Source organism: Mustela nigripes, chromosome 1 (genome assembly GCF_022355385.1).
Source record: "Mustela nigripes isolate SB6536 chromosome 1, MUSNIG.SB6536, whole genome shotgun sequence".
Lineage (NCBI taxonomy): Eukaryota > Metazoa > Chordata > Mammalia > Carnivora > Mustelidae > Mustela > Mustela nigripes.
In genome coordinates, this window is record NC_081557.1 from 207,385,875 (window position 1) to 207,399,945 (window position 14,071).

General features: G+C 43.3%; 1 protein-coding gene across 3 annotated transcripts in view; it reads left to right on the top strand.

The window, feature by feature from the left end:
• EVC2 (EvC ciliary complex subunit 2) overlaps positions 1–14,071 on the top strand; it is a 118,374-nt gene that overhangs the window by 89,558 nt on the left and 14,745 nt on the right. For all 3 annotated transcript variants that reach the window (XM_059380677.1, XM_059380658.1, XM_059380666.1), the window contains exon 17: positions 9,842–10,069. In XM_059380677.1, the coding sequence (XP_059236660.1) occupies positions 9,842–10,069 (228 nt within the window). The remainder of the gene's footprint in view (positions 1–9,841; positions 10,070–14,071) is intronic.

Here is a 14,071-nt window from a genome sequence, read left to right on the forward strand (position 1 = left end):
GTGTTGAAGTTTTGACATGTAGTTAAGATGTTTGGGATTAGTTTTACCCTTTCAGGACATGCTTTTAAGTTTTGTTAGGTGAGATCGAGAGCTACCTTTAATTGAGGGCTAATGTATCCCTATTCTGAGGACTGTGCTTGTGTGCTTTTTTCACTCTGGCTCATGGGAACACTAGCTCTTTCCAGTTCTGTGTGAACTTTGGTATTCTCTCTGCCTGTGATTTTTGGTGTTTCATTTCCTGGTCTGGTGTAGTTTTGTTTTGTTTTGTTTTTTTCCTTATTCAAGCATGTGCAGCACTTAGCCAAAGACTTGAGGACACCCCTCTAGGTCTTTGGAGTTCTCTCTCTCTTTCTCTTTTTCTTTCTCTCTCTCTCTCTCTCTCTCTCTCTCTCTGCAGCAACTTCCTCTTTGGGACTGTGCTCCACAAATTCTAGACATAGTGGCCTCCCAAACTCTATTTTTTTCCCCTTAATGTGGTGCACTTTCTGGGCTTCCCATGGGTCCACATCCAAGCAGCAAGCTGGGGTGGCTATAGGGTCCCCTTGTCTATTTCCTTCTTGGGTCACCCATTCCTGTGCTGCCTCTTGTCCAGTATCTGGAAACTTTTGCACCATGTACCACTGTACCTGGGTTTTGGTGGTGGAAGAGTAAATCTGCTCCCAGTTCTTCCATCATGGCCAGAAGTAGAAATTTTTGACCTATCCCTTTGACATTGATTTTGAAGTTTAACCTGTCCTTTTAAAAATTTTTTTCAGTTACTCCTTTCTAATTTTGTTCTGTTTTAGAGAATAAATTATATATGATAGTGATGTTTGGGAATTTATTGTGGCTTACCTGTGGTTTTATACCAGTTCTGTTTTGAAAGATATTTGATATTTCCTCAGAAAGTTTGTTTTCTGTTAGGTATGGAGAAGAGAGGCCTCAGAGGCAGGTAGGAGCTAGAGCATGGGAGACTTGGAGGTAGACAAAGGAGCTCAGCCTTTGAGGCAAAATTGGTAAGATTTAGGCACTTTTCAGAGAATTTTTGGGGTGATATATTCATTTTTAGTTCTGTAAGGAGGTCTATATTGGCCAGTCTTCTTTTCCTGACCTTTGCTCTCTTTGGCTGTAGGGGATGTGGGTCTTGTCTTAGTCTGCTGAGATAGAAGCTAAGGTTGTAGACCCCACTCTCCACTAAGAAATGGCTTGATTTCTATGAACTGAAGGGCCCTGCGGCCAGACACCTCAACAAGACAAAGCATCCAATGCAGGCTTTGTGGCCAGAGTTGACCTGCAAGGGTCAGTCATGTCAATCCCACTACCCTCTCCTGGAGGGCACCCAAGGAGGGCTTCTTAGAAGCAGGTACCTGTTTGATGAAGGGACATTCTGGCTTCTTCCCTGACCTCCAGGTGACTCTCACCAGCTTGGGAGACTTGATCAGATTTCTAGGACAGGAGGGCTACGGCTCAAAATGGTGCCTGGCCAAGGTCAATGCCTTGACCAGGGCTGGGAATGTACCTCTTCCTCCTGCTCCAATGCCTAGGCCAATCCACAAAGCAGAGTAAATCCATGGTACACATTATGGGGCCAATTTTTTTTTATTTTTCAACTAGTAGAAATAGTTCTATCTGTCTGTCTGTCTACATGTGCTATCTCTCTCTCTCTCTCTCACCTGTCTCTGCTTTTTACCTCGTACTAAAACTTGAAGACCTTCCATATTAGTACTTAAGAGTTTCCTGGTGGCTTTTTATAGCAGCATGACATCTCATAACATGTGTGACCCTTAAATGATGTAGCCAGCCCTCAACTAATAGACATTTAGGTTCTTTTCAATCCCTTGATATCTCACACCAAACTTGGATCCTCTTCATAGATCCTACTTCACTCTGTAGTGAGACAGGTGGTGCAGTAGCAACTACTTCTATTTCACAGATGAGGATATTGAGACTCAGAAAGGTGGAGAGACTTGTCCAAGGTCACATTGCTAGCAGGTGGGAGAGTGGAGCCTCTTGAAGCCCATCCCTGTGTCACATTAGCAGATCTGAGTTGATGGATCCAGAAATGAAGGGAATGCTTCAGCTAATTCTTTGATATGCTCTGCTGCTGTTTTTGCACACAGTGTATATAAATTTCTCATAAATATTCTTTAGGAACAGTTAAATATGAATGCGAAAATGACATGATTGTATTACCAGCTGACTGGTCATTTCTGATGTTATTTTAATGATGTTGTCCTCTTTCCAGGTGGCATGTCTGCCACTATACCCCTTCACCCATTCATTATTTATTCACTATTTCCAGGTTTCATGACACGCCGTGCGTACACAGTTCATTAGCGTTCCCTTCATTCGGGAGTGGAACTCCCGCACTGCAATCGACCGTGCATGCTATTGTGTTCCTGCAGCTGCCGCAGCAATTATGCAAAGGTGGCTGGCACTTCTGTCAGGAACAGCTCTCCAAATTTCAGAAGTGACTAGAGTTTAAGCATGAGAATAATGTGCTCATTTTCTGATGACCTGACAGGAGAGAATACTGATGGCACAGGTTCTTCTAAAGATTAGAGGAGAAAGTGCATTGATAGGGAAGGTATTTTAGGAAGCGGAGAGAAAAATCTCTCCATCCACAAAGGCCAGATGCTTTTGCCTCTGTTTTAGCCAGTGTCTGTCAAAGTCATCTCCTGAAGCATTGTTTTAAGGGAAGTTTCATAGTTTCCCATCATTCCCAGACAGAATCCAGGTTCCTGAGTGTGGCATTCAGGGTCTCACTATTAATCTTCATCTTAGCTTTCTAATCTGTCCTACTTCTACCTTTCATACACCAAAAGGTTACCACAGTTCTCTTTTAATTTAATGGTTTGAATGTAGTAACTTCTTTTTTATATTGTCCATTTTTAAAAGGTTACTCTTCATTTTTATAAAACTTGGGCATGTGTTCTTTTAGAATCAAATAATTCTACAAGGTGTGTGCTAAAAAAAAGGAGCAACTTCCTATAAAAAACCACATATATATGTATATATATACATTTTCAAATCCTCAGAGGTAATGATTTCTAATTTTTTAGCTAGATATTTTGGCACTTACCTCCATATTTCCAAATAACATGCTTTCTTGCTATTTCTTAATGTCTTTACTTTGGGTATTATCTAGTCATGTTTCTTTATGAAAATAAGATTCAGCTATCTTTCTTCTTTCAACCTGCAACACATATGAGCCTTTTCTGTTTTCCTCAGTATATAAAATGTATATCTCAGATTTCTATTTAGATGTTATTTACATATGAGCCATATAAAACTGAGATTCATTTTTCTTTTCTGTATAACTTTTCATTTTTCCTGGAGTTATTGCTGCCTTTTTGGTTCCTTTTTTGGTCACTTTTCTATGTACTTATCATTAATTCAATACATGTTTTGAGAGTTGACCAAATATCCTCTCAGGACCACCACATAAGTCATGCCTTTTATTAATTTCATCATCTTTAGGACATCTCTCTCTGTACATCTGCTGTGCCTCAATTGGAACGTTGTACTTTATACCTTATATGCAGCTGCCATCTTGGCATTATGCTATGAAATACCTTCATCCTTCTCTTTCTTGATTTGTTCCTTGTTTTAATGAAACGCATCTTATGTTATTTCCTTAAGAAAGGGCATGTTGGAGATTTAATATTTTGAAATTTTGTAAGACTGAAAATGTTTTCATTCTGCTCCTATTGTTGATAGGTAGTTTTATCAATTTTGGAATTTCAGAAAATTTTCTGGAGTTACATTGATTATGAACTCCTCTAATCTCTGTTTCTGGATCACTAATTAATCAGATATTGGACCTCTTATCTGCTAGTTTTCATTTTTTTTCTTTTTTTCTCATTATTTTCCTTCTTTTTTTGTTTTGTTTTGTTTTTCTTTCTGGGGAATATCCTAAGTTTTACCTTACAAACCTTTAATTGAATTTTTCATTTATGTTTTATTTACTAATTTAAGAAGAGCTTCTTTTCCTCTCTGAAAGCTCTCTTCTTAAGGAAATGATATTCTTTTAATTTTTAAGGCTACTACAACTTTTTGTATCCTGAGAACATTGTTTTTTGAAGAAAATTTTAACTTCTGCATATTTACTGTTACCTCTGTATCCATTAGAGGCTTTCCCCAGGTGTGATCATCCTTGGTCTGCCCGTATTTAAGAGTGAAGCACTCAAAAGCTCCTTGGAAGCTCTGATCCTATAAGCAGGGCCTGTGGACTGTGACCTTCACCCTGGTGTGACTGGGCTAGACCATTTACTTGGGGGAACCCCAGTGTTAGGATCTTTCTCTAAGGCTGGTCAGAGTCTCCAGAGAAGACCATTCTCCTGCCTACACGGTAAAGGCTTGTTTGAAGAACCAAACAGAGGAAGATAACTGAGATTTTAGTAGTCTGGATGTGAAGTTTCAATTGAGTCCTCTCAATTGATAACTGAGGAAGATAACTGAGATAACTGAAGATAACTGAGACTTTAGTAGTCTGGATGTGAAGTTTCAACTGAGTCCTCTGCTTTCTATATGGAGCTTGGTTTCTCCAAGTTCAGAGACTCTTCTGAAGATTAAATCTTCAGTTGTCACAGGGTGGAGTTTGGGGGACGAGAGTTCTGGAGGCTCCACCTCTCCTCTTGTTTAGCTTCAACTTTTACCCCCAACTTCCAATGGTGCCCGAGTTCTGTGATACTTTGCAGGATCCTACAGTACAAATTATGTTACTTCTTTGCCAACCTCATTTCTGGCTTAGAATTTAGTTTTGGGGGATCAATTGAGTCCTTTGCTACTCAGTCATCCCCTTTCCAGCTTTCAAAATTTTGTGGCTACTGTCTCTTCTCTCATTTTTCCCACCTTTCCATTCTACCTTGAAGAAAACAGTAGATGCATGTTACAAATCTACCATCTTCTGCCAGGAAGCTCGGTTGTTAATATTTTTCTACATTGTGCATGTATTTCTTTTCAGAGAGAGAGTGTGAGAGCTGGGGTGGGGGGATGCAGAGGGAGAAGAAGACTCCCCACTTAGTGCAGAGCACAACACGGGTCTCCATCCCAGGACCCTGAGATCATGACCTGGGCTGTAATCAAGAGTTGGACTCTTAACCTTACTGAGACACCCAGACGTCCCATGCATGTGTTTTTATAATTAAAAGTGGAGAAACTTCTTTAAAGGAGGAAAGAAAATCCCCTGCATCCCAAGGGACTCAATTTAACTAATTATAATAATGATGATAAAAATAATATTAATGGCATAATATGGCAGTTACCATTTATTAGGGGCTCATTAGGTATCAGAACATATAATGGGCATTATCCCCTGTTCTTTTATTATCTCTTTTTCACAGACAAAATTGAGACTCAGAGAGGTTAAACAAACTGTTGAGGTCACATAACTAGTTAAATGGTAAGTTTATAAGTAAGAGATAGCAAATCAACCATAAACCAACCAAACAAAACTATACTGACAAGGTTAAGGCAGGACTCTTGATTTGTTTGAGATTTTGGCACTGTGATTATCTAGCTGATGGGGTGGGTTGTTGTGTCTTTCCCGTCTTAGAAATCAATTTTCCTTCTCTATATGTAAGCAGTACTAATGTTTATTTAGCAGTGTGGCATTTTATTTAGTAAGTATTAACACCCCTTTACTGAGTCTACTCCCTTCCTGATGCAAGATGGAGGAGAGAATTTTCAATTTTGAACACATCCTGCAAAGCATGGATGAAACTGATCTGGGTGTCCCAGGACCAGCCATTAGGATAAACGGGCACACTCCTAGATAAAGAGCATTTCATCAGCCCGCCCCTTCAGCCTTTGATCGTGAGATTCTTGATGTGTGCACTCGCTCTCCACATGCGACTTGGCTAGCGACCTCCTGGCCACACTCCATGTTTTGCTCCCTTTTCTCCAAGGTGGGTGTTATCTGACTGGTGGGATTAAAGAGGGCACTGGGCGTGTTTGGTGTGCTCCCTCAGCTCTCCTCCAAAGCCAGGGAGCCTGCAGGGGGCCCCCATTCTCTGTCCATCTTGGGCCGCACTCAGTGGCGGGGAGTGGGGTGTGTGTGTGTGTTCATTTGGACAGGCTCAACCCCGCGGGGGCCGCGTTCTCTAATGTAGATCTCATCACTGTTAAAGCTGACATTTGGCTTCTGCCTGGCTCACCTGTGCTTCTGTTTGTTCCCAAACCTGGGCAGGGAGGCTGTGGTGTCTTGAACTCCTTCAGTGCCAGTAATTTTCTGCTGGCTGACAGGGGTTGATTTTAATTTGCATTCAAAACACATCAGGAAACCTAGAAGAAACTACTCTTTTGAAATGCACCGGGAGGTGAGTCAGAGAGAGGAGTAAGGCAGTGGTTGGAACTTCCCATTTTAAAAGAAAAAGAGTATTTAGCAGCATATTATTTTGAAAATGAATTTTTATTACTGTAGATAGCTTGAATATTTAACGAAGTCTGTCACAGAAATGCAAATCTGTACCCCTTCCCAGGGCTCTTTTTAGACAAGGATGGAAGCCCTCGCTAGAGGCATGTTCTTACTGTGCCAGAATTAAAAAATTAAATTTTCCAAAGAAGAGGAAGAAAGGATTTTGAAAAACTTCCTTATCGTAGTTTTACTGCCCACATGATTCTTACAATATAAAGGAAAGGCTTTGCACTTGTCCCCATGTTTCTGGTATGAACTTGTGGAAATGAATCTGGAGATCCTCTCATGGCCACCTTGCTCTGTCCCGCACCCCGGCAGGGGACTCACTTTACAGGCTATCTGGGCCACCACCCACCCAGCAGTGGGGAGGATGGAGACCCCACGGAGGTGACTTGGAAATCTGAGCTCATGGCGTGATAAGAGGACCGTTCATCCCTTTCTTGGCCACCTGCCTGTCATTTGTGTTTTTCTTCTTGAAGGACTTCCCCTGGGTTTGCCATCACCTTTCCTGTTGCCTTAGGGTCTACAAAGATGTCACAACTTACCAGACAATAGCCTTCAAATATGTGCAGGTTTTGTATGACAAAAAAGCTTTTTGTAAAATCTCGTGTGTTAGGAGGTATTATTATTCCCATTGTACAGATGAGAAAATATAGGCAGCTCAGTGAAATTGCCCAAGGTCACGAGCTAGCATGTGACAGAGTCAGAGCCCGCTTCCGTCCTCAGTGATGAGCTCCTTCAGGGTCAGATCCATGTCTCATGCATCTTCGCCTCTTCTCTACCCCTACCCCAACCCCTCAGTGCATCATATCTTCCTATAAATTATACATATATGGTGCTCATGAATTATTTCTTGGACTGATGAATGAAGCATAAATATACTCTTTTTGTAACCTCAGGGTGAGAAAGCTGCTGTGGGCAAAGGGTGTTTGCAGAAAGACTGCTAAGATCCGGGAAGCCCTTTAGAGGCTTATGTCCCCATGTCCTCATGAGGGAACCATCAGACACGCTCTTGGGGTCCCACTGTCACGAGGCTTTGCCCAGTCTTGGAAGGACATGGGGCCACCACTGGAGGGGTGTGAATGCCCTTCTGCAAGGCCGACCCGGGAGACTCAGGTGTGATCCACGGTTACTATGGAAACCCACCGGTGGGCAGGGGGCTGTCACCTGGTTCTCCAAGCTAGGGAAAGACTGGGGTCTAATAGCATCCTTTCAAGAATAAGGCTTCTTGTTCCCGTTCAAGCAGGAAAAGGAGCCTCCGTCTCCCAGAGCAACTGGGCTCTTCTGCCAAAGCTCTCGGCGTTGCTGCCTCTGGTCCCTGCTCTTTGTGGTTTTTTCCATGAACCAAATACGCAGGTGCCCCTGCCTTGTGTGTTTGCAGACCCTACATGCCATATGGATCTCTTCTGTGTTCCCTGAAGCTTGTTGAAGGCACTGTCTCTCCAGAAAGTGCTTGTAGGTCCCCCTCCCCACCACCAGCCAACAAGCCATCTGTGTGTTTCTTTGGAGCCCTTCTTCCCTCTTCTCCCCATTAGAGTTTTTCCTGAAGGTCAGGCTGTAGAGATGAAATCTGAGCTTTTCAAACTGGGACTTGCATTCCTCTGAGGGTCACAACAGATGGACAGAGGAAGGCTGTGCCCCTTTGGGACGCACAGGGTCTTCGTCCTCTACTTCCTGTAAATATTCTTCTGTATGTCAGCCACTTCCGAACCTCTGACCATCAACAGAGGATTAAAAACAGGCCACATGGTACACCCGGATGGCTCAGTTGGTTCAACGTCTGCTTTGGGCTCAGGTCTTAATCTCAGTGTTCAAGGATCAAGTCCCACATCAGGCTCCCCAATCAGCTGGGAATCTGCTTCTCCCTCTGCCCTTCCTCATGCACCCTCTCTCTCTATCTCAAATAAATAAATAAAATCTTAAAAATAAATAAAAATAGGTTACATGGCAGAAAACAAAATTCCACAAACTTTTTCAATATTTTTTATGGGGGTAATAGATATATGTGACGTTGACCGTCTTCACTGCTTTTGCCTATACGGTACAGTGGCATGAAGCACATTCATGCTGTGGGGCAGCCACTTCCACCCCATCTCCAAAACTTTCATCTTCCCAAGCCAAAGCTCTATCTTCATGAAACACTCACTCCCCATGTCTGTGTCCCCTGACCTCTCCCCTGACCCACTGTCTAGTTTGTGGGCATCTGACCACACTAGGTACCTCACATAAGGGGAATCCTGCAGTGTCTGTCCTTCTGTGACCAGCTTCTTTCACAGAGAGCATTGTGTCCTCAAGGTCCGTCTGTGTGGTAGCCCATGTCAGAACCTTCCCTGTTGAAGGCTATGTAATATTCCATTGTCCAGAGAGACCACACTGTGTTTATTCCTGTTGATGGACACTTGGGTTGCTTTTACCTTTGGTTTTGTGATTGAAGTTCCACATGCTTCCGAAGATTAAGTGAAAGGCTTCCCCAAGATATGTGCTTGAGCAAGCTGCTCTTTGGCTGGTGGTTTATTGAGTTCCCTATGGGGGGGGGTGCACAGCTATAGGACCTGCCTTTAGGGGCTCAGGCAGTGGCATCTGAGAAGGATTAGACCCTATTGTTCACGTGGCAAGTTTTCTGGAGAAAGTATGAGAGGTGGTGATCACAGAGCAAACACACAGATGACAGAATGAGGGGCTTGGTTGTGTGACCAAGAGGATTGGAAGGATTCCCTCCTCTGGAATCCATGGAGCCCCTTGAGTGCAGGGCCCTTGCCCAGAGAGGCTCATGGCCTGGCGGGGTCAACAGTGTGGTTGAAGGCTGGCCCAGGAGAAGAGCCCGGAAGGAAGGGAAGTTGGAGAAGTGAGTGACAAACACATGCCCAGTCAGGACGCTTCAAAGAGAGTGGCTGGAACCAATGTCCTGGAACCAGGACAGATAAGAGATCCTCAGGAAGACAGGGATGCATGGCATTTCAACCACAGTAGGGAGCCCTGTCAGTAGGCCCAAAAGCATGGTGAGTTGGCCGGCCCAGAATGGCCTGGAAGAGCGGACTCCCAGGGGCACACATGGGGGTGACAGAGGAACAGACCAGACTTTCAAGGCACGCGTCAGCTGGTTTGGGAGTCCATGTTAGAAAGGTTGAACTTATATCATCTGGGTGGGGAACCTTGAAGGATTTCCCACTGGGTAGCCAGCCACACAATTCCCTGTACCTTCCAGAGTGAGAAAGGTGGCATGAATGCCAGACTCCAGAAGCCCCGGAGAGGGTTTGTAAGCAGAGAAGTCCTGTGGTCCCAACTGACACCCTGCTGTTCCTAGGGCTGTGAGTAGTGGAGGCCTTCCCAAGTCCTGAGTGAATGACTACCGGAGCACAGCCTAGCAGGAGGCCGTTGCCTCGAGACCTCTCCCCGCAGCCCGCCCCCCACTTACCCGCCTGGCTTCTGGCTTACCCTCCCCAGGTACGTGGAGAACTTCTCCGGGAGCGTGTGCAGCAGCTGGAGGCCCAGGAGGCCTGCTTTGCCGAGTCCCTTGTCTCCCTGCAGTTCCAGAAGGCGGCCAGGATGGCCACCACCCTGTGGGCGTACACCGCCCTCCTGAGCATCCAGGACCTGCTCCTGGAGGAGCTGAGCGAGTCGGAGACCCTGACGAAGTTGGCCTGTGAGCAGATCCTGGGGTCCCACAGTCCGGTGAGTGCGGGGCTTGGGGCTGGGGAAGGAAGAGGAATGGAGCCTGCGTCGCATCTCTGGGTTCCTGGGTTTATCCTGGTACGCTCTCCAGTGTCAGGTGGAACCTGTCCTGCTCCGTCTAAACTGCAGGGTTGCAGGGAGGACTGAGTAAGGTGACTTCCAGCTCAAGCCTGCTGGATTTCATTGCCCCCAAGAAGGAAATCTTTTGAATTTTAACATTTTGAACATTGCCGAGACTGGGGCACATCTTAAATCAACAACCCCAGGACAGTCCTTCTTAGAGATGTAAAAACAGCATGGCTTTCTGTTAGTGGTGCCTTAGATATGGCGAAATACTGAATTGCTGTTTATCTTTATAATTACCTTTATTACCATTCTTCCTATACACTGCATTTTTTTTGTCAAGGTATGAGAGCTCTAGTCCTAAAACAAAAGCGATGGTATCAACTCTTTGAGGACTAATCTTAGGTCCTCGATGAGTTGATTGTAGAACTTCATATGTTATTATAATTCCTTTAGAGAAGAAAGGAACCCATGCTTACTGGGTGCCAAGTGCATACAGGCAAGCACGAACAGGCTGTGATCGGAAACTCTCGTGTAAGCATTAATCAGTCTTTTTTTTTTTTTTAAAGATTTTATTTATTTACTGGACAGAGAGATCACAAGTAGACAGAGAGGCAGGCAGAGAGAGAGGAGGAAGCTGGCTCCCTGCTGAGCAGAGAGCCTGATGCAGGGCTCAATCCCAGCACCCTGGGATCATGACCCGAGCCGAAGGCAGAGGCTTAACCCGCTGAGCCACCCAGGCACTCCAGCATTAATCATTCTTTTTTTTTTTAATTTTGTTTTTTATTTATTTTCAGCATAACAGTATTCATTGTTTTTGCACCACACCCAGTGCTCCATGCAATCCGTGCCCTCTCTAATACCCACCACCTGGTTCCCCCAACCTCCCACCCCCCCACCACTTCAAACCCCTCAGATTGTTTTTCAGAGTCCATAGTCTCTCATGATTTATCTCCCCTTCCAATTTCCCCCAACTCCCTTCTCCTAACTCCCCATGTCCTCTATGCTATTTGTTATGCTCCACAAATAAGTGAAACCATATGATAATTGACTCTCTCTGCTTGACTTATTTCACTCAGCATAATCTCTTCCAGTCCCGTCCATGTTGCTACAAAAGTTGGGTACTCATCCTTTCTGATGGAGGCATAATACTCCATAGTGTATATGGACCACATCTTCCTCATTCATTCATCCATTGAAGGGCATCTTGGTTCTTTCCACAGTTTGGTGACTGCGGCCATTGATGCTATAAACATTGGGGTACAGATGGCCCTTCTTTTCACTACATCTGTATCTTTGGGGTAAATACCCAGTAGTGCAATTGCAGGGTCATAGGGAAGCTCTATTTTTAATTTCTTGAGGAATCTCCACACTGTTCTCCAAAGAGGCTGCACCCAACTTGCATTCCCACCAACAGTGTAAGAGGGTTCCCCTTTCTCCACATCCTCTCCAACACATGTTGTTTCCTGTCTTGCTAATTTTGGCCATTCTAACTTGTGTAAGGTGATATCACAATGTAGTTTTAATTTGAATCTCTCTGATGGCTAGTGATGATGAACATTTTTTCACGTGTCTGATAGCCATTAATCACATGTCTCAAAATGACCCTTTAAGCACGACTGATTGTAAGTGGCGATCTTATGCTGCTCTACTTTTATGCTCTCTGTCACTCATTATAGTACTTAATTATAGAGCTGGGTTGTGATGTGGGTACTGCTCGGATGTTCAGTTCTTGGGGAGAGAAATTGAGATCCATGCAGGTGACCCGTCAGGTTCTTTGTGATGTCCACGAGGCTGATAAATGCCAGGGGCAGAATGTAGTCTGCTTCTGACTTCAGCCCACAAGATCACGCTCATGGCCTCTCCCCAATGATCTTGCCAGTGGGGGTTCCTGTCTTACCTTTTTGAAAGTCATGAAGAGTCCTGAATTGTTTTTTCCATAAACATTATGCACCCCACATTAGGTCAGATGTTCCTTAAGGAAAGAAAGAAGTGGAAATGTTGGCATTCCCGCTCAAAACATTCAGATGCTGGAAAAATAACAATAAACCTACATCTTAATGTTTTGTGAGTTCACAAGAGAATGTGGAAAATTCCCAGAGGCCAAGGATATCTCAGGGAAAAAAATCCAAAGACTAAGATCTTGGGGCAAAGACTGAAATCTGCAACCCAGGGATTTGGGGTTCATTTGGGGGAAAAGGAGATATGGTTTAGGGTGTCCTGAGGAAGTAGAACACCCAGTGAGGGGGTGAGAGGAGAAAGCCACCTGCTGTCAAAGGAGTCACCTTGGATAGGGAAATCTGTTCTTTTCCGGCCCTGCTCCAGAGGGCTGGGGGGAGTGGCGAGGGGAGTCTCCTCTGTGAATTTTTTCTTTTTTAAGATTTTACTAATTTATTTGTCAGAAAGAGAGAGAGCACAGTCAGGGAGAGCAGCAGGCAGAGGGAAAGGGAGAAGCAACCTCTCCACTGAGCAGGGAGCCTGATGCGGGACTCGATCCCAGGACCCTGGATCATGACCTGAGCTGAAGGCAGACACTTAACCAACTCAGCCACCCAGGCATCCCTTCCCCGTGAATTTGTAGTCAAAGGCTTCTGCTGGTGTGAGGAAGGAATCCCAAAGTACTTTCGCTCTCCTGTCAGGAAATCTCCCAAGGCGATGAATCAAATTAAAATGGTTCTAGGATGGCTGACTACTGCAGTGCACGACCAAAGCAAAAGCAGATCCTCCCAGAGAAAAACAGTCTCAATCTGGGCAAATCAGGATTTTCACAGATGACCTTCAGTGAAATAGGAAGTCTCAATTAAAATCAGAAGTCCCCAAACACATGAGCGAAACAAGCTGTTGAATATATAGGAGAAACAAACGAAAAAACCCAACAGAGTAAAGTCCCTAAAGATGTTAGATGTTCAGATCATCAGAATAGACTATAGAATAATGATTTATGAAATTATTTTTAAAATTAAAAGTAATACCGATATGACTTTAAAATTTTCATTCATGCGGAGAGCAGAGCGATTCTAAATTTGCATGTATGTAATAAAATATTCAAAATAATGAAAGAAAACTTGACAGAACAGCAGGGAGAAGATAAATCTGTCACAGTAGTAGGGTATTTCAGCACACCCCTCTTCCTGTGGTTGATCAGATGAGACATATTTAACGATACTGATGAACTGATTAACCCATTAATCAACCTGTATTTACTGTCTACCCACAGAATCTTACAGACAACAGTTAACAAATACATGTTCTTTTTGAGTTAAGGTTAAGGTATACAGTATTACTTGACCATCTTTTTGAAAAAGATTAACCTTGAATCCATTTAAGAAAAGATTGTTTTTCAAAGTCCATACTTTGAAAGTTTTAAAACTTAACTCCTGAATAATTTGTTAGTCCAAGAAATGATAACGGAAATTTGCTTAAATGTAGAATAGAAAAATAATGTAAATACAACATATTAAAATGTGTGGGATTTGGCTAAAGTAGTTTTTTAGCCCTAAGGGAAATTTAAGCCCTAAACTTATATTAAAGAAGAAAGGCTTATGATTAAGATCATATAAAAGTCTAGAGGGGAACAATGACAAATGAATCTGAAGAAAGAAGGATGGAAGATGACATAAATAAAATAAGAAAAAAAGATGACATAAATAAAAAAAATAAAAATAAGAAATCTGGTACCAGATAACCAACCAAACAAAACCATGATAGAAAGGATCAGTAAAGTGAAAAGTTGAATTTGCTGGAAAAAAGTCCAATAAAATACACAAAGTTCTGAGACGAGTAACCATATGAAAAAGAGTTAAGAGACCAGTAAATAATAAAAAGCAATGTAACTATACATGCAGTAGAGTTTTGGAAAATAAAACAAGGAACAATTTGATGTGGATGAATTTGAAAACTGAAAGGAAATGGAAAAATTTCTGGAAAATTTGTCAAAAA